Source organism: Leptodactylus fuscus, chromosome 11, assembly GCF_031893055.1.
Source record: "Leptodactylus fuscus isolate aLepFus1 chromosome 11, aLepFus1.hap2, whole genome shotgun sequence".
Lineage (NCBI taxonomy): Eukaryota > Metazoa > Chordata > Amphibia > Anura > Leptodactylidae > Leptodactylus > Leptodactylus fuscus.
The window spans coordinates 76,843,952-76,865,512 of NC_134275.1; the positions used below are offsets into that span (position 1 = coordinate 76,843,952).

Genomic DNA, 21,561 nt, shown 5'->3' on the forward strand with positions numbered 1-21,561 from the left:
TCTGGCCATGGGGTAACAATCCATAGTGTTGTATGATAGTGTATGAAGGTTCAGCAGCACTAACTGCAGAGCTGTCCCATCCTGAGCGATAGGAGACGCCGCGTCACTGCGGATTGCTACAGTTCCTGAGCGTCATCTCTCGTCAGCCAAAGTCTCTTACCAGTGTTGTAACACCAGACTGACTGTGTCAGTACGAGGGAAGTGTCATGTCCACAGGTCTGGGAGGTCTCCATATGTAGCGTCAGTCCTACAAATAGATTCTAGAAGAGGGACTTTGCAAAGTCTCCGGCTTTGGCCTTGATTTTGGGGTAGGTGGCATGCAGCGGTGTCTTCAGATGGTGCCGCGTTTCAGAAGGAGGAGCTGTGTTGGCGAGATGTTGTGGACGCACCAGGAAGTCCAAGCTGGCGGAGCTCATGGCATAGAAGACATTGGCCGTTCCCGGGATGACCAGCTCTGGGGGGATCACAAATGTTATGGAAGGCTAACAAATATTTTAGATCTTCTTCTAAGTGACAATATGTGACATGAGACCTTTCCCAAGAATATTACTGTGGAGATCAAGACCCAGTTATATGTGCATTCAGGTTAAAGGGGTTGTCTGGGGTGAAGATCAGTGGAGGCCCAAAAGCTGGCCCCTGGACCGATCAGTTGTAAGGAGCCGCTTTCCCCATCCTAATCATATAGAGCAGGGGTAGGGAACGTACGGCTCTCCAGCTGTTGCAAAACTACAACTCCCAGCATGCATACTGGCTCTGCTGTTCTGGGAACTCCCATGGAAGTGAATGGAGCATGCTGGGAGTTGTAGTTTCACAGAAGCTGGAGAGCCAAAGGTTCCCTACCCCTGATATAGAGGGTCAGAAGCAGAAAGCTCCATCCCCATTATAGTGCCTGGGAGCAGTGACTGCAGCTCAATGATGTCAGTAGGAGATGAGCTGCAACGATGGTGCCCGGCTGCTATACAGAGGATGGAGCTTTCTGACCCTTTATAGTATATAGGACGGGCACTAGAAGCTATAGTATATAGGACGGGCACTAGAAGCTATAGTATATAGGACGGGCACTAGAAGCTATAGTATATAGGACGGGCACTAGAAGCTATAGTGTATAGGACGGGCACTAGAAGCCATAGTGTATAGGACGGGCTCTAGAAGCCATAGTGTATAGGACGGGCACTAGAAGCCATAGTGTATAGGACGGGCACTAGAAGCCATAGTGTATAGGACGGGCACTAGAAGCTATAGTGTATAGGACGGGCACTAGAAGCTATAGTATATAGGACGGGCACTAGACGCCATAGTATATAGGACGGGCACTAGAAGCCATAGTGTATAGGACGGGCACTAGAAGCTATAGTATATAGGACTGGCACTAGACGCCATAGTATATAGGACGGGCACTAGAAGCCATAGTATATAGGACGGGCACTAGAAGCCATAGTATATAGGACGGGCACTAGAAGCTATAGTATATAGGACGGGCACTAGAAGCCATAGTGTATAGGACGGGCACTAGAAGCTATAGTGTATAGGACGGGCACTAGAAGCTATAGTATATAGGACGGGCACTAGACGCCATAGTATATAGGACGGGCACTAGAAGCCATAGTGTATAGGACGGGCACTAGAAGCTATAGTGTATAGGACGGGCACTAGAAGCTATAGTATATAGGACGGGCACTAGACGCCATAGTATATAGGACGGGCACTAGAAGCTATAGTATATAGGACGAGCACTAGAAGCCATAGTGTATAGGACGGGCACTAGAAGCCATAGTATATAGGACGGGCACTAGAAGCTATAGTATATAGGACTGGCACTAGACACCATAGTATATAGGACGGGCACTAGAAGCCATAGTATATAGGACGGGCACTAGAAGCCATAGTATATAGGACGGGCACTAGAAGCTATAGTATATAGGACGGGCACTAGAAGCCATAGTGTATAGGACGGGCACTAGAAGCTATAGTGTATAGGACGGGCACTAGAAGCTATAGTGTATAGGACGGGCACTAGAAGCTATAGTGTATAGGACGGGCACTAGAAGCCATAGTGTATAGGACGGGCACTAGAAGCCATAGTGTATAGGACGGGCACTAGAAGCCATAGTGTATAGGACGGGCACTAGACGCCATAGTGTATAGGACGGGCACTAGAAGCCATAGTGTATAGGACGGGCACTAGAAGCCATAGTGTATAGGACGGGCACTAGAAGCCATAGTGTATAGGACGGGCACTAGAAGCCATAGTGTATAGGACGGGCGCTAGAAGCCATAGTGTATAGGACGGGCGCTAGAAGCCATAGTGTATAGGACGGGCGCTAGAAGCCATAGTGTATAGGACGGGCGCTAGAAGCCATAGTGTATAGGACGGGCGCTAGAAGCCATAGTGTATAGGACGGGCGCTAGAAGCCATAGTGTATAGGACGGGCACTAGAAGCTATAGTGTATAGGACGGGCACTAGACGCTATAGTGTATAGGACGGGCACTAGAAGCCATAGTGTATAGGACGGGCACTAGACGCTATAGTGTATAGGACGGGCACTAGACGCTATAGTGTATAGGACGGGCACTAGACGCTATAGTGTATAGGACGGGCACTAGACGCTATAGTGTATAGGACGGGCACTAGAAGCTATAGTGTATAGGACGGGCACTAGAAGCTATAGTGTATAGGATGGGCACTAGACGCTATAGTGTATAGGACGGGCACTAGAAGCTATAGTGTATAGGACGGGCACTAGAAGCTATAGTATATAGGACGGGCACTAGAAGCTATAGTATATAGGACGGGCACTAGAAGCAGCCCCTTACAACTGACGATAGGCCAGAAAAAGCTATAATGGTGGCAGCGTGGGTGAGGTATATCAGTATGTCTGATAGCTGCTGGTCTCGCCTCCCCAACCTCCATCTTGTCTGATGGACAGCTCCTCCATATATAGGTTCAGTATTATGGTATGTATAGATTCTATGCAATGCAACCTCAATATACACCAGTGTCTCCCAACTCCATCATACTTGGAGCTTCGGGGCAAACAAAAACTCCTGTCCTGTACATTTGGGACACTAAATCCCCAGTATATCCTTAAGGGCCTGAGCTGTAGGGTCCCGGGGATTCTGATGTTCACCTCTTTGGCACCTGCCATTATCATGAGATAACCTCATTCTCTACATAGTCAGTGGTTTTAATGTAATGGCGATGTGGTGTATAGTGTATCTTGTTGCAGTGTGTGCTGTCGCTGGCTGTCAGGTTTAAGCCCGATGGAACTGCAATGGGGCCAGAGTATTCCGGATACGGCTCTATATGTAGCATCAGATGTGCAGGATCTCACCTTTATTTCCTGGTAACAACTGAACAAGTTCGTGCGGCCCCTGCAGAGTCACGTGATGTTTCCGGATGATTCTGTCAATCACTGTGGGAGCTTTCTCCTGACTGCTGATCTAAGGTGACAAATGACACGCTTTATATACAGTGTTATAGAAAACCCTGCACCCAGTGATGACGTCTTCTCACCCGCACACTCTTGTACACGCTGTTCTCTTCTGCTGGCTCTACACGTGCACGAATGATACGGAAATCTGCGGTGGGATCGGGAAACTTTGCCTGGTCGCTGATGCTCTCTGAGGATGCGCTGTGCTGCATTGTCATATTCAATGGACTGCCACAAGATGCAGAACGTCTGTGTGTCCGCACATTGACCGCTGGGGTCAGGAAACCTTTGTGTGCTGGTTTGGGGGAGCTTTGTGTGTCCAGGGCTGGAACTGAAGGGCTTTTCTGTTGCTATTAGGCAGATAAGATGCTTAGTATGAAATGTAACACATGGTAATTACATCGTATACAATGTAACATATAATAATGACATGGTATACAATGTAACATATAATAATGACATGGTATATAATAGAACACATAGTAATCACATAGTATACCCAAAAGCCTATTCAATGGAAGCGTCAATCCCCTGTCTCACAAAATATCAAATGGTGAGGGCGCAATAAGTGATCAGAGAATTTGCCGCCTGTATTTTGCACATACACATAAGAGCTGGAATTTGTTTTTTTAGAGTAACAGCATAATTTTTCCTTGGCACCAGTTTTGATAACCTGTTAAAGGCATCCTCTTAAAGATCACTGTCACAGGCAGGGGCGTAACTACCATAGAGGCAGCGGAGGCGGCTGCCACAGGGCCCGGGCCATTAGGGGGCCCGGTGACAGCCGCTACCACTGCGTTTTTTTTTTATTAATAGGCCGTTACGGGCCCTATTTACTTGATACATAATACTGTGTTCAGGGGCCACTATGGGAGATAATACTGTGTTCAGGGGCCACTATGGGGGATAATACTGTGTGCAGGGGTCACTATGGCACATAATACTGTGTACTGGGGCCACTATGGGACATAATACTGTGTGCAGGGGCCACTATGGGAAATAATACTGTGTGCAGGGGCCACTATGGGACATAATACTGTGTGCAGGGGCCACTATGGGACATAATACTGTGTGCAGGGGCCACTATGGGACATAATACTGTGTGCAGGGGCCACTATGGGGTATAATACTGTGTGCAGGGGCCACTATGGGGTATAATACTGTGTGCAGGGGCCACTATGGGGGATAATACTGTGTGCAGGGGCCACTATGGGACATAATACTGTGTGCAGGGGCCACTATGGGACATAATACTGTGTGCAGGGGCCACTATGGGGGATAATACTGTGTACAGGGGTCACTATGGGGGATAATACTGTGTGTAGGGGCCACTATGGGACATAATACTGTGTGCAGGGGCCACTATGGGACATAATACTGTGTGCAGGGGCCACTATGGGACATAATACTGTGTGCAGGGGCCACTATGGGACATAATACTGTGTGCAGGGGCCACTATGGGGTATAATACTGTGTGCAGGGGCCACTATGGGGGATAATACTGTGTGCAGGGGCCACTATGGGACATAATACTGTGTGCAGGGGCCACTATGGGACATAATACTGTGTGCAGGGGCCACTATGGGGGATAATACTGTGTGTAGGGGCCACTATTGGACATAATACTGTGTGCAGGGGCCACTATTGGACATAATACTGTGTGCAGGGGCCACTATGGGGTATAATACTGTGTGCAGGGCTTACTAAGGGACATAATAGAGTGCGGAGGAGGGGGTCGGTCGAGGTCTTCGGCGTCGGTTGGGGGGGGCCCATGTCAAAAGTTCGTCACGGGGCCCCGCCATTCCTAGTTACACCACTGGTTACAGGTGAAGGCAGCAATTATTTCACAGAAAGTGGCCCCCATATAATGGAAAGTGTCCGTACCGCGGTCAGGCCTGGTGTCATCAGCCGCTCACAGGGGGTGTCCCAGGATACCAGGTGCATGCTGGGTCCAAAAGGTGCAGCAATGGAGGCCAAAAGGCTGGGTAGAGAAAAGCAGAGGATGAGTATATTGATCACGTGCCACCATTCACACACGTTAGTGAATCGGCTGAATTTCTGCTCACTCAGTGCAGTGTGTAATGATCACTGTCGGCTTTACTGGGGCGGTTGGACTCGGATCGTGGTTGGACTCAATGTCACATGACAACCGGTAACTGCAAAGGTGACAAGAATAAATGCATTGTATGAGCAGCAGCTCCTGCCAAGCAACACTCAGACACTACCTCACTTCTACCACTAGGTGTCCTCACAATCACAGCCAGTAACATTCTGTAGCCATGTAACTTCTGGTTCACATCTGCGCTGGGGGACCCCATTATAGTCTATGGGGTCCGTGTGGTTTCTTAGCTAAACACTATTCCCCAAACGGAATACTGATCACAGATGTGAACCGGGCCTAAGGGTATATTCACATGGCCATGTTTCTGGACCGTTAAAAATTGACAAATTAACCTGTTTTTCATTGTCATTTTGCTTCTATTTCATGTCTATTTATCCTCAGTGTCATCTGTTTTAATGGACTGAAAAAAAAAATTGATTAATTTCATTTTTATTTTATTTTTCTTTATAAACCCGACCCCCGGATTTGTCTGTAACCCCGTCATAACTGGACACAGGCATCTATAAGGGCTGTAACATTCCTGGGGGATATTCAAGTACCGTCATTTTAGCATTTTTCAGTCATACATGGGGCTTTATTTTTATGATATTTTTACATGTTGTTTCTTCTTTTTTATAGTAACCTGGGAATGTAAACAAATATGGAGGAAAATGTCTCTGTTTTTTACTTTCATGTTTTTTTTTTTTTATGTCACTTAGTTTTTCCTCTCTGTTGTGCTAATTTTCATGTAGGTGACGCATAGTTCTGCGCTAGCACCGGAGATGAGTGCTGTACTGACATTACTTTTCATTATTATTATTTTATTGTTATTATTATTATTATTAGATTATTATTATGATTATTATTATTATTAGATTATTATTATTATTAGATTATTATTATTAGATTATTATTATTATTATTTGATTATTATTATTATTATATGATTATTATTATTATTAGATTATTATTATTTGATTATTATTATTATTTGATTATTATTAATTATTATTATTATTTTACTGTTTGTTTGTTTTTTTACTTTATTTATATTTTTTTTACACATTATTTTAATTTTTTTTTTAATTGTCTGATTTCCCCATGTTAATCTGAGACACAATCAGCCAGAGATCCTTTAGTAAATCTGACACATGTGAACATACCCTAAGGTTGAGGCCTGATATTATGGAAAAGCTGATGTTTTTTATTTGAGATTTCGCCGGGTTTTTTAGACAAACCAGGAGAGGCTTAAAGGGATTCTACCATTAAAACCTTTTTTTTTTTTTTTTTTTTTTTTTTGTGGATAAGATGTCGGAGTAGCCTTTAGAAAGTCTATTCGTCTCTTACCTTTAGACGTGGTCTCTGCTGCGCCGTTTCTTAGAAATACTGTTTTTTACCGGTATGCAAATGAGTTTTCTCGCAGCGATGGGGCCATCTCTACCGCTGCCAGAGAAGGGTCTCCAGCACCACCTCCGTCTGCCGCATCATGTTCAATGTCTTCTTCCGGCGCAGGCTCATAACTTCTTGAGCAGAGCAGACTGCGCAGGCGCACAGGCCATGGGAAAATGGCTGCTTGCACAGTATTGTTAGCAGCTATTTTCCCGTGGCCTGTGCGCCTTCGCAGTCTGCTCTGCCCAAGGCCTAGAAGTTACGAGCCTGCGCCGGAAGAAGACATTGAAGATGACACTGTGGACAAAGAAGGAGGCGGCGCTGGAGACACTTCTCTGGCAGCAGTGGGGACGCCCTCATTGCTGTTTGAGTGCTGGGGTCCGCCCCCATCGCTGCGAGAACACTCATTTGACCGGTATTTCTAAGGAATAGCGCAGCGGAGACTACATCTAAAGGTAAGAGACGAATAGACTTTCTAAAGGCTACTCTGACGTCTTATCTACAAAAAAAAGGTTTTAATGGTAGAATCCCTTCAGCAGATGGGAGAAGGTAAGAGCCTCCATACTGTCCATTCCATTCTGTAGCTACTCCTGTGTTTGGCTCAAATTACAGAAAAATCTGCATCCACAAAACATCTTTTCCTCATTGTGGGGCCTGAACCCTCATGTTATGAAAACGCAGCTTTTTTTTTTGCAGCTTTTGTTGTGACTTGTGAGCCAAAGCCAGGAGTGGATTGAGTAGAAAGAAGAAGTAGAAGAGCGTCCTATATATTTCCCATTCCTCTTGTAGATTTGCTTGGCTTTGGCTCAAAAAAACGAAACCAAAAAAAAAAAAAAAAAGCGTTTTCGTAATGTGAGACCTCGGCATAAGGAGGCAACGTACAAGCCCTGGGAGCCAAGGCAAGGTTCTGTTCTGTGGCCAGATTGTATCCGCTCCCAGATTCCTCTTACTCGTTACCTTTCATCCTCACTGATCAGACGCAGTTTCTGGAACCAGCCAACAAAGTGCGGATCTGAGGTGAAGCGATATCCCAGGCATACAGTTTGCAGAATACGGATCTGAGAAAGGGACTCAAACTCCTGTACAATGAAATGAAAGAACAGAAGTGACTGAATATTACTGGAGTATTAGGGGGCAGGGGACATGTACGTAATAAATGGGGCACAGACTAGCGGCAGGGTTTCTCATAGTAACCATGTTGTTCTCAGTATTTTCCACTTATTACAGAGCCTGAAGGGGCAGAGCGTGACACGGGCCCAACAAAGTGCCATGGCCGTCCCCTCAGGCCCACAGTATAACACAGCACTAGCCAGAGTGGCCCTTTAATGAGCTTCCATTGTAGAAGTCTATGCACTCACCTTCCTGCGCTTCTCAAAGTTCAGGTATCCATTCTGCAAATAATAGGACAAATATTACAAAGAGATGAAGTTTTATCAAATCCCGTCACTTCTGTAGAATAACCAAGAGCCCTGTGATCCAAGGATACACCACAAACAATGAGCAGACATGGTGACCCTATAATATACGAGACATCGACCTTCATATCCTAACCTAAAAGAGAAGTCTCTCACCTCCAGCTGATCTCGGATGGCAGAGTCCAGCATAACAAGGTCAGTGAGGAAGACTCCGAGGTACGGGATGACCCCCTGTGACAGGAACAAGGCAAGATCACAAGCTTGGAACAAATCGCCAAGAGGAAAGTTACATAAATAAGTGATACCCCCAAGAGATGTAGAGACATATACAGAAATCTTTATTACATTAGATAAAAGAGTTTTTTAAAAACCATTCAAAGCAACAGGTGGAAATGGCCAGAATGAGAAGGAACATATAATATGTGCAGAACGTATGCGCCATGTAGCCCTAGCGCTTTCCCTATATAGAGAAGTGTATATAGCAAGAAAAAATACCAAAACTATAGCGGTAAAAGCCTACCGCTATATCGATCGTACAAGAGAATGTAATACAGTTTAATTCCTCCTACTATAAACTATAATGTGAAAGTTTGGATGTTTGTTCCTCAATCACACAAAAATGGCTGAACGGATTTGCATGAAATTTGCCACATACATAGATAGGAACCCCGATTAAAACATGGGCTACTTTTTATCCCGGTAAATGACGTCACTGCACGACCGCAGTAAAGGAATTTAGGTTCACACAACATTAAAGGACCTGTGATGACATCATCACAGGTCCTTGAGCCATTCTAGGATAGGATCATGCTAGGCAGTGGGCGGAGCTATATAGGATGAAGCTAGACAGTGTGAAAGCTGAAGAAAATGGAGTCTCATGGAAGATCAGGAGACTACAGAACATGCAAGCTGTGTGTGGGTAAGAGGACTATAGCAGGTGTAGAGTTTAAGTGAGTACGACGGGGAATGTGTTGTTCTGCCTCTGATGGGGGAGAGGGGAGAACTTTGGCAAATTTTTGCAACATCCATTCAGCCGTTTCCAACACAGAAGCTGTTCACACACTGATATAAGAACAACCGTCTGATCCAAATGGCCTGATGTAGCAGAGCTTAGGCAGCGCTGTAGCACAGCTGAGTACACTCTCCATATGCAGAGATGTACATACAACTGAGTACGTTGCGCATATGCTGCGATGTAGCAGAGTTGAGATGCGGGAGCAGGCGGATCATCCACATCAGCAATTGGCTAAATATAAGTGGCTCAGCGCCAACACCAACCCACAGACGAAGTGGCAGGCAGATACTAGTCTTTAATAAGATCAATATAGTGGTCGAATATATGTGGCGCCTGCTATTATAACTTTTTGCAAAAATGACAAGGTTGTACTAAAGCGGGACTGTAACCCCGCCATGGAGGACTTCGCTCAGAGAGGACCACCTTCACCCTTCCCGCCATAGTCTAACCTTACATGGTGGCGCTTGTAGTGCTCTCATTTAGGAAATGTATTCCATTAATAGATTTGCTCTGTATTACGCGCAGGGGGCAGATATATTAGACTGGTATAAAAGCAGAACTGTCTTATTCGCCCAGAGCAACCAATCACAGCGCTGCTTTCTCTTTGTGTTCAGCACTTGAAAAAAATGAAAACTGCATTTTGTTTGGTTGCTATGGGCGACTGAGATGGTTTTAGTTAATAAAGCTACCCCCTTGTGTGCACTATTAGGCGCTATAATGTAGGCCCCATTAATGCAGTTCTTATTTTATGACTTCTCAATCACGGTATTATACAGTATATGGCCGGTAACAATAAAGATTGGGGCTTTCAGCTTGTCATATACAATGAGATATGACGTCAGTGGTGCAGCCTCCCTGTTCCCCTCTCAGACCCGCAGCGTAGGCCTGAGATAAAGAGAAGGATCTTGTAATCGTAAAGAGAATTTCCAGCAAGCTGAATCTCTGGATTACTTAATGTGTAGGCCCGAGCAGTCAGGACAGCTTACCGCCTGTAGAACAGAAGTGATGGCGTCTCTTACCGTGGCTCGAGGGTCTTTGGAGCGAGGGGAATGTTTTTTGGAGGCTACATCGGGAGTGTCCTGAGACTAAACAAGAAGTAGAGTTATACAATGAATTACTATAGCAGTAGGCCATAGTAAGGACGGGAGGACGACCACTCACTTGAAAAAGCAGCTCCCTCATGCGGGAGTAATTGTCCTTCTCGGAGAAGACCTCGCTCATTTCCTGGTAGCTGCGCTGGATTTCCCTGAGTGACATCAGCACTGATAAATATCTATATACTGACATCCATCTGTACAAGCTACAAATAACAAGGCCACGCATGGCCGCTATACCTGGACGTCTCTGCCCACACTCTCTTCAGGCGGTGCACCGACGTACTTTGTAAGGCCGAGAGAATGGCGTAGACAGACGAGAAGTTCCTAAGATTCCAGCATTCCTACAGAAAGGAAATTGGGTCATTTGGGAAAGATTTAAAGAAGAAGAATCCTTGTATTTGCCATAGATCTAGCAGAATGTCAGACTGATCCATGAGATACCACATCTACAATTGCTAAGACATGAAGCGTCATATGGGGTCTCATGGTTTAGGGATTATGGGCACAACGTTGTCAGGAAACTGCCAGGTCTGGTGTGATTTATCTATGACCATTCGGTAATCCGGAATATTTGACAATTCCACCATTTCTCCTAGATTACGGCATTTTATTGTCTATTACATTTGCTTCCTCTCACCTCGGCCACTTTCACCCATTTCTCAATGACCCGAGCCCTTTGTTGGGGCTTTAGTTGTGGGTCTTGAACACAAGATGAAGTCACAGCCCCCGACAGGCGGTTAAAGTGACGGACGGTCTCTCGGACAGAATGACATCGGTCATAGTGATCTCCTCCCCTGTCTCTTCGAGACCACACAGACCCCAGGCACTCATATGGGATGACTTTCAAGAAGAGAGACTGCAAAGAAAAAGTGACAAAAATATACATAAAAAATGTAAAGACGAAGAAAACACAACATGAGACCATTTTATAATAACGCCGCCATATGTTTGCTCCAGTTATACCAGGGATATTATTATAAACTGGGATGTAATATCTCAAGATTACAAGGACCAGCTTGGCGCAGTTGTGGGTACAGTATGTGACAGACTGGTTGTCGCCGCCATTATCTGGGCACATTCAGTTTCATTATTGGCAGCACATTCCTGGTTACATGGGGAGTGGGTTCAGACTGGCGCCCAGAGTACCACAATAATGGTCCAGCAGAGACCCCCCGAGTCTGAAGGTTTCTATGGTCTATATCCTAGTGGTTATCAGAGGGTGGGTCTGACACGGGCAGGGAGACATGCTACTGACAAGACGACAGACAAGAATTTGCTCATTTGTCTTGGGCACGTTTACAGCGGGCATGTAGGAGAAAGTCAGGGAAAATAAAGTAGGGCTCTCACCGCCTCGAGGCAGGTCAGTTGCTCGGCCACATAGCTGGCCTGGAATGTCAGGATATCTAAAGGGTCGTAGTGGTCATCCTCTTCTTCTGGCGAAGGGCGATCCTCTGTCACAGTCTTCTCCGTGGCATTGACCTCCTGTAGTTTTGTCACCAAGTTTGTTTTCTTGAGTCTTAAGAAGCAGCAAGACAGCTGTTCCCTCATGCCGGGGTCCAGTGATATAAAATCCTCAGGATATTGAGACATCCAGGCGCAGAAGAGACTGCTGATACTGAGGAGACAGCGACAGAGATAACATGCATAGGATTAGTCGGTAAAGTTACAATGGTCGCCCTACTCCTGACATAGGAAGATCTGCTGCGCTATGTAAGGGAGGACGTGCAGAGACCACTAACAACTAGCACCATTTTTTCTTCTCTCAGTTGCTGTGCTGCCATTGAGATCCCATCTAAATACAGTTGACCATCTACATTAATAGCTACAGCCTTCCCGGCTTGTTCAATGGTAGTTATGTCTGCATATGTTGATATAGATGGTCAGCTGGACACAGCCAAGGTCTCCATGATGATCTCTCAGTAGTGCAGCCTCAGGCTTTGGCCTTGTAGCTTCAAGCATTCAGACAACAGGTGAGATTACATTTAACATTAGGAATTGGGCCATAAATTGTCAAAAAATGACTATAAACTGTATGATCTGAGGCATTTACCCAAATTGTACCTGACACATAACCTGTGCGGCCATTTATCCTCATTCTATAGTATATAGTATGCAGACGGAGGGGCTCGGCCTGGGTCTGTTACTACTGATAATATCTGTTGTATTTATTCTATGATGTATGAGAGTGACAGACTGTAACAATGCTAGTGTGAACATAGCCTAAGAATGAAAATACAAGTGCAGTACTACTCACTCATCATCCTTTCCTCCATAGGAGTTACCAATTGCTTTTGTGTAGTCGTCATCCTCCAACCTGCAAGTACAGGGGACAAGGTGAAGGGGGTAACGGCGGCCTCATCACAAATTGTAATTGTGTCCTATTATAATATAGTGATAACGTGTGATATAGTGATCTGTAATACAATATATATTATATAATAATAATATATCAATATATACAATATACTATAGTCCTAATCTATGATACTGTGACCTGTAATATTATATATATACATATAGTCTTGTTCAAAGAGTTTCCGACCATACTACAGGAGTGTGAGCAAAAAGAGGGAAAAAAGGGAAGTATTAAGGATTGTGTTATATATTTCCATGTTAAGGATCCACTTATAATATAATTAATTTAACATGGTAATAACCCCTAATAGTTCTAACCAATAAGATAATACGATGTGTGATATACTGTGACATCACCAAGACCTATACATAACATGATGTAATGACTGTCAGTATTATATAACATGATATATTATAGACTGTGACTATCCCGAACCTCCTGAGCTACCAGACAAATAATAGCTTAGTCACCATTCGCTCTGATATCTCCTGATAATACACCGGTGACCATTGCTGGGAGTGATAGGAGGGGCCCACAACACAGGTACAATGTGTGAAGATCTCCAAGAACATTGCTGAAACCTCCTGAGATCACAGTGCTGCCCCCTATAGAGAGTCGGGGGGTCACTACCTGTCCAGCAGGGTCCTCAGCACCTCATGGGTATTGGTGAAGGTGCGATAGGTGGCCAGGAAGGCTGGGATGTAGGTGGTATCCCCTAAAACCCGGGCGTCAAGAAGATGGAGAACAAGTCTGGGAAGAGTGCCAGCGCGCAGAGCTAACACTCTAACAGGAGCCTAAGGAGAGGAGGATACAGATATTATATAACATATAGCAATGAGTCAGCAGACTGTGTAAAGTGACACCTTAGACTTCTATATAGCCGGTCTACCTGCCCCAACCATAGTGGAGACAAAAGATCCCCTGTCCTCATATTGTAATAGACACAGAAGCCTTCTACAGGCTCCAGGGCCAGACAGCATCCATTACTATGTAACGCAGGGCTCTCATGCTAAACACATTCACCGCAATTCTCTGCTAGTTTGTTACAATGTATCAGTCTGGCTGTTCAGCTCACAGAGCATTGTATAGACTGGGTACATTTGTCTCCACATGTCAGCTGAGATCAGGGCTAGCTATGTACAGGGTCACTAATAAAACCGAGAGCGTCATCATTCACTGACAGCAAATAGAGATTCTGAAATTGGTACATAAATAATATTAGAAAATATAAATGATATCATGTTAGGAGACAATGAAGCATTGGCTGTAAGCAGACGTCTTATGAATGGGGCTGCATCAGGAATTTCAGGGCCCTGTTCAGATTTTGTGCAAAAATACTAATGAGGCCTTTTAGTCAGAGAAAATCCTCAGATTGAGAATAGTTGATTCCGTGGCTCAGCTGTTCGGGTCTCTGTTTGCCACATAGAAGGTCCTGGATTTGAGGCCCAAGACAGATCTACAGAATAGAATAAAACCTTAAAAACAATGGAGACTCCTGAAATCTCAGGGGCCACGTGACGCACACTGCAGTGCAAATTAATGCAATGACTGCTGGGCCCCCATCCCACTGAGCTGGACTGGGCCCCTGACACCAGCACCAGCAGTACAAATGGCAGCCCTGTTAGTGAATGTGTCAGCTCCTTGGGAATAAGTACTTGGCACAGCACACTGGCACCACAAAGCCGGCAAGAAGCAGTTTGCACACACACAAAGTATAAGTATATGGTAGACAATGCAATACCTGATGGGAGTTTGCATTGCGCAGATATACACTGTATATAACACCGTCCCGCTCCTCATCTCCTTCATGCTGCAAGACCTGAAAGAAACACACATAACAATATCACACAATGCTGCTCCTATTGTGGGGAGGCAAATCCAGGCAAGAAAGCAAAATGCACAAACCTGCAGCCATCTCATCATTCATCACACAGCCTCGCACCACCGTGCAGATGTGGCACGCCTCACCTTTCCTGGCAAAAAGTACCAAGTCGTTCTGGAGGCGACACAGGGACCTCCCCGTGACAGGCAGTTCAAGGCCACATTCATAGAAAGTAAACCAGCCGATGAGGGTGGAGAGGACAAGCCGCACAAAGATTGGGAGGGTCAGATACAGGTGAGAGATAGGCACAAGGGAGGAGGCTGCAGGGACACACACAAGGTGGCTAAAGCCAAGAGGGTAGGAGAGGAAGAAAGAGTTAAAAAGTTAAATACAGGGATTATCGTAGAAAGCAATGCAAAGGGTTAATGAAGGCTGGAGAACGGCGGCTAGAATAATATCTGTATCCCAGGCGTCTGGGGTTTACACTTCCGGAAAAAAAAAAAAAAACACGTGTTCATACAGGTAAATACAGTGAGAGGCCAGCAACGCCCAACCAAACCGGTTCCTGCTGTGAATATTTATAGGTGTATAATATATGCAAAGTGCCCGACCCACTGCTAAATAAGGAACGGCGGAAAATTCGTCTAATTCTATGGTTTTCCTCATTAAAAAAAAATATAAAACACAAAGAGAAAAATAAAAAACTATCAAAGTAAAGTAAAACGACAAAAATAATCATAATAATAAAATGCAATAAAGAAAAAGTAACAAAACCAGGACGATTTGCCATAAATACTGAGATACCTTGTCTGCTCGGCTCATCCCGTCCTGAATTGTTGCACTATATAGAACGCCAATACTTATGTCTCTATGTCCGTCTTCCCCCCATAGTAGCGGATAATAAAGGAAATCGCCATCTTTGAAGAATATGTCACAGTACAATCACCATAAGAAGCCGAGCAGCGCTGTCATGACTGGCGGGTCTTGTCCTGGTGTAAAGCTAAAGCTGGATCTTGTTTTCCCTCCCATTCACCCAAAGTGTGAGAAAAAATTCTGCTGGAATGTACAAAACCTGCCCCATGTAGTAATGTGACCAGCGGACGAGCCCGGAGGGCGGCAGAACACGCTGTGCTCCCATAGACACAACTAGAGCTACAATTGTGGTTACATATAAGTAATGAGCTAAACATTGTAAGACATGAAACGTTTGGCAGAGTTTATAGATGTTCTCTAACCATCTTAGGCTTCAGTCACATCGGCATCTAGTGACCAATCAGGGATTCTGTCCCCCCCCCCCCCCCCCCATTCCAATGGAAAATGTGAGGACTTTTCTCTCTGCAGACCTCATAATAGTCTATGGGGTCTGCGGGTTTCCAGGGTTAACTGCTTTTCAAGTGGATTGGGTTTCTATTTTTCAGGTCCCCAAACAGAAGAGAAGAACAGAAACCCCAACGGTAGTGTAAACCCAACACTAGTGGTGGCATCTGGTGTCTTGATTGGTTGCCAGTAGATACAACCATGAATGCACAAACGTTCTATCATTTAGAACCTGATGTCCTTATTGTGGTCGGGATATCTTCTCATACATGTAGTGTCCTCCTGATAACCAGCCATGATGTCCTTATTGTGGTCGGGTTATCTTCTCATACATGTAGTGTCCTCCTGATAACCAGCCATGATGTCCTTATTGTGGTCGGGTTATCTTCTCATACATGTAGTGTCCTCCTGATAACCAGCCATGATGTCCTTATTGTGGTCGGGTTATCTTCTCATACATGTAGTGTCCTCCTGATAACCAGCCATGATGTCCTTATTGTGGTCGGGTTATCTTCTCATACCTGTAGTGTCCTCCTGATAACCAGCCATGATGTCCTTATTGTGGTCGGGTTATCTTCTCATACATGTAGTGTCCCTCCTGATAACCAGCCATGATGTCCTTATTGTGGTCGGGATATCTTCTCATACATGTAGTGTCCTCCTGATAACCAGACATGATGTCCTTATTGTGGTCGGGATATCTTCTCATACATGTAGTGTCCTCCTGATAACCAGCCATGATGTCCTTATTGTGGTCGGGATATCTTCTCATACATGTAGTGTCCTCCTGATAACCAGCCATGATGTCCTTATTGTGGTCGGGATATCTTCTCATACATGTAGTGTCCTCCTGATAACCAGCCATGATGTCCTTATTGTGGTCGGGTTATCTTCTCATACATGTAGTGTCCTCCTGATAACCAGCCATGATGTCCTTATTGTGGTCGGGATATCTTCTCATACATGTAGTGTCCTCCTGATAACCAGCCATGATGTCCTTATTGTGGTCGGGTTATCTTGTCATACATGTAGTGTCCCCTCCTGATAACCAGCCATGATGTCCTTATTGTGGTCAGGTTATCTTCTCATACATGTAGTGTCCCCTCCTGATAACCAGCCATGATGTCCTTATTGTGGTCAGGTTATCTTCTCATACATGTAGTGTCCCCCTGATAACCAGCCATGATGTCCTTATTGTGGTCAGGTTATCTTCTCATACATGTAGTGTCCTCCTGATAACCAGCCATGATGTCCTTATTGTGGTCAGGTTATCTTCTCATACATGTAGTGTCCTCCTGATAACCATCCATGATGTCCTTATTGTGGTCAGGTTATCTTCTCATACATGTAGTGTCCTTCTGATAACCAGCCATGATGTCCTTATTGTGGTCGGGTTATCTTCTCATACATGTAGTGTCCCCTCCTGATAACCAGCCATGATGTCCTTATTGTGGTCGGGTTATCTTCTCATACATGTAGTGTCCCCCTGATAACCAGCCATGATGTCCTTATTGTGGTCGGGATATCTTCTCATACATGTAGTGTCCTCCTGATAACCAGCCATGATGTCCTTATTGTGGTCGGGTTATCTTCTCATACATGTAGTGTCCCCTCCTGATAACCAGCCATGATGTCCTTATTGTGGTCAGGTTATCTTCTCATACATGTAGTGTCCTCCTGATAACCAGCCATGATGTCCTTATTGTGGTCAGGTTATCTTCTCATACATGTAGTGTCCTCCTGATAACCATCCATGATGTCCTTATTGTGGTCAGGTTATCTTCTCATACATGTAGTGTTCTTCTGATAACCAGCCATGATGTCCTTATTGTGGTCGGGTTATCTTCTCATACATGTAGTGTCCTCCTGATAACCAGCCATGATGTCCTTATTGTGGTCAGGTTATCTTCTCATACATGTAGTGTCCTCCTGATAACCAGCCATGATGTCCTTATTGTGGTCAGGTTATCTTCTCATACATGTAGTGTCCTCCTGATAACCAGCCATGATGTCCTTATTGTGGTCGGGTTATCTTCTCATACATGTAGTGTCCCCTCCTGATAACCAGCCATGATGTCCTTATTGTGGTCGGGTTATCTTCTCATACATGTAGTGTCCTCCTGATAACCAGCCATGATGTCCTTATTGTGGTCAGGTTATCTTCTCATACATGTAGTGTCCCCTCCTGATAACCAGCCATGATGTCCTTATTGTGGTCAGGTTATCTTCTCATACATGTAGTGTCCTCCTGATAACCAGCCATGATGTCCTTATTGTGGTCGGGTTATCTTCTCATACATGTAGTGTCTCTCCAAATAATCTGTACACAGTAAAGACATCATGACTGATTTTCTGACAAGTCCCAGACCATAGAAAGTCCCCGCATTCACGGCTGTATCCATTGGTAATCAATCAAGAAAAGACTAAGATAGTTAGAGAAAATCTATAAAACTCTGCAATATTATTATTAGGAATCCTATCCTACTAATAGAATGTTTGTGAGTTTGGATGTTTGTTCCTCAATCATGCAAAAATGGCTGAACAGATTTGCATGAAATTTGCCACATACATAGATAGGAACCCCGATTAAAACATAGGCTACTTTTTATCCCAGTAAATGACGTCACTACACGACCGCAGTGAAGGAATTTAGGTTCACACAACACTAAAGGACCTGTAATGACGTCATCACAGGTCCTTGAGCCATTCTAGGATAGGATCATGCTAGGCAGTGGGCGGAGCTACACACTATTTTGTGGGTGGAGCTATATAGGATGAAGCTGGACAGTGTGAAAGCTGAAGAAAATGGAGTCTCATGGAAGATCAGGAGACTACAGAACATGCAGGATGTGTGTGGGCAAGAGGACTATATCAGGTGTAGAGTTTCAGTTGTTCTGCCTCTGATGAGAGAGAGGGGAGAACTTTGCCACATTTCAGCAACATCCGTTCAGCCGTTTGTAACTCAGAAGCTGCTCAGTCACATAACCAAACCCCTTTAATCACAATTGCCTGATGTAGCAGAGTTTAGGCAGCGCTGTAGCACACCTCTGTAGGCTCTCCATATGCAAACATGTACATACAGCTGGGTATCCTACGCATATGCAGTGATGTGGCAGAGCCGAGACGCGGGAGCCGGCTGATCAAACATTGGCACATTTCAGCAACATCCATTCAGCCCTTTGTAACACAGAAGCTGCTCACACACTGACATAAGAACACCCCTCTAATCAAAATGGCCAGATGTAGCAGAGCTTAGGCAGTGCCGTAGCATAGCTGAGTACGCTCTCCATATGCAGAGATGTACATACAACTGAGTATGCTATGCATATGCAGCGATGTAGCAGAGCCGAGACGCGGGAGCAGGCGGATCATCCACAACAGCAATTGGATAAATATAAGCGGCTCAGCGCCAACACCAACCTGCAGACGAAGTTGGGGCAGATGCTAGTTATTTATATTTAAAACATTTTAACTTTTAATTGTCTACAAATATAAATATGGATGTTACTCGCTCCAGTCCGTCTGTCTCTTCTTGTCATCCCAGACAGACTGGATGGTGATGAGATCATGACTATATCTGCGGGGGCCGGATCATCACTTCCAGGACTCCGCCTCCAAAGGGCAAAGGTCACACCAAATAATGATGGGATTTACATTTCTCTTTTCTTCATTCACTTCATTGTGGTAATTAATTAATTAAACTAAACTTTTAACCCTTCTATTTCTGAAAGCATTCTTACTTTGCAGTATTTCCCCCACACCTGCCTAAAACTTTAGCAAAATTCTGTAAGCAGAAGTGCAATAAAAATAAGAATTTCAGACTAAGTCTTGCTCTGGACTTGCAGTGTTTGGCACTTGTACACATTGTCTCTGTTGCTTCCGGTCTCCCTTGCTGACTCCATTGGTCACTCAGTGAGTCACTGCCACGCTGTACACTATACGGTATACAGTATACTCCTACAGAGCACAGGTGCAGCGCACTCACTCCCTGGAGACTGCTCACACTATGCGGACACAGCTCAGCCCCTTCCTATCTACATTGTTACACCATTACCTGCCATTTAGTTACAATTCTTAAGTCCAACAAATACATAATAAATAATATATCATATACAGTGTATGTGATACATTTTTCCCGGTGTATGTGATACATTTTTCCCAGTGTATGTGATACATTTCTTGTTTATCTAAATCCGTTCAGCCATTCCATAGATATAAGTAACATATATATATTTCTATACTATTCCTTATATATAAGCCCTGTTATTTTTGGTATCTTTCACCTCCACGATGATCTAAGACTCAGATTTTCCAGGTGATACAAGATTTAGTCCACAGGAGCTGATATGGCTGACAGATTTTTTTGGGGCCCAAAAACTAAAGCCTGGAACACGTCTAAATCAGCACAGAATGGACTTGGTCACCGCACGGAAGGTCAGAGAGAAAATCCGCTCAGAGCCGCTGTCACAATTACGTCGTATTTGGCAAACAAAATCAGCCCCTTGCAGAATGATTGTGTCCAGTAAGGTGACCAACTCCATGATGGAACTGACCGGGCGCATTAGAAGTCAATGGTGTCTGTCTGGGTCTATTCGTGTCTGTCGTGTGATGGATCCATCACAGCTGGAAACCGCACATGCAACAGAGAAACACAATTTCGAATGTATTTGTGAACGCAGCCTTAGGCCAAAACCTACATTTGCCACCCTGTAGGGCCACGTTCAGGGGCCACACTCTTCATATCAGGATTTTAAACATTGTAAAAGAGAAGAGATGACTTCATTGCGTGTACTTACCTCACTCTGGTCATCCTTGGACTCTTGTCTTGGTCGGAGTCCTCGTCTCTCCTCCTCCAGCGCCGTCTTCAATGTGCGCAGGATCATGTGTGTAACCACAAACTAAACATAAAAATATACCAAAATGGTGACCATACAAGACAACAGGTTGAATCTAGTGCGTACCCCATGCCATAAGAGCAGCCAGGGTAACGGTGAAGGCTGCGCCGGTGTCTGCTGTATCGGATGCATTGGTTACGCAGGTGAGAAGTGTTTGTTGTAGGATTGTACTTACCACCGCTCAGGAAGTCAACGTCACAGTGTCACCCAGACACAACATATCACACTCACAGGGTTAGCAGGGGTCAGCGACACAACACATTAGGGGAACGGATCTTGTGCTGATCTCAGGACAGTCATCTTAAGATGGAGGTGCGAACAGCAAAAGAGAAGTGCAGAGTCTCTCCGGTAGAGTTGTCTCTCTGACATCCAAGTAGCGATAAGGACTTTGTGGTATGTGGTCTGTCTTAGCAACGCTGGATGTTGATGGAGACGCCTGAGAGCTGATATAGGTATCTTGTAAGAACTGCTCAGCCTCACCTTGTCCTTTGACTTGCGTCACATCCTGGGGTGCAGGAAGAGAATCAGGAAATCTGCAAGAGAGCGCTTCCTGCACCGACAAAATGCCCAGTACCCCGGTGTATACGAAGCATTGTCTCTGTATAGCATTATATGAGAGCTGAGACCCCGGTCACCATTGTGTTAGCAGACTGGACGCAGCGTGCGACTATCAGCTCTTCTGCTTTCTGCATAGGCAGTTGTGTAAATGTGAATGTATATAG

At 44.9% G+C, this 21,561-nt stretch overlaps 1 protein-coding gene across 2 annotated transcripts; it reads right to left on the reverse strand.

Moving 5' to 3' along the window:
* Positions 1–5: 5 nt before the first annotated feature.
* On the reverse strand, positions 6–21,295 carry RGL2 (ral guanine nucleotide dissociation stimulator like 2). Of its 2 annotated transcripts, XM_075260294.1 has the most exons (18): positions 21,015–21,295; positions 20,741–20,842; positions 14,547–14,624; positions 13,436–13,599; positions 12,704–12,763; positions 11,797–12,064; positions 11,087–11,305; positions 10,687–10,790; positions 10,514–10,598; positions 10,372–10,437; positions 8,494–8,568; positions 8,281–8,313; positions 7,880–8,001; positions 5,499–5,588; positions 5,317–5,413; positions 3,516–3,782; positions 3,334–3,442; positions 6–454 (listed from the first exon to the last, which is right to left on the reverse strand). In XM_075260294.1, the coding sequence occupies exons 2-18, from the start codon at positions 20,825–20,827 to the stop codon at positions 261–263; spliced, it is 2,118 nt and encodes a 705-aa protein (XP_075116395.1). In that variant the 5' UTR covers positions 20,828–20,842; positions 21,015–21,295; the 3' UTR covers positions 6–260. The 2 variants fall into 2 exon arrangements, with proteins under 2 accessions (XP_075116395.1, XP_075116397.1); XM_075260296.1 differs by lacking the exons at positions 20,741–20,842; positions 21,015–21,295 and adding an exon at positions 14,711–14,784.
* Positions 21,296–21,561: the final 266 nt, after the last annotated feature.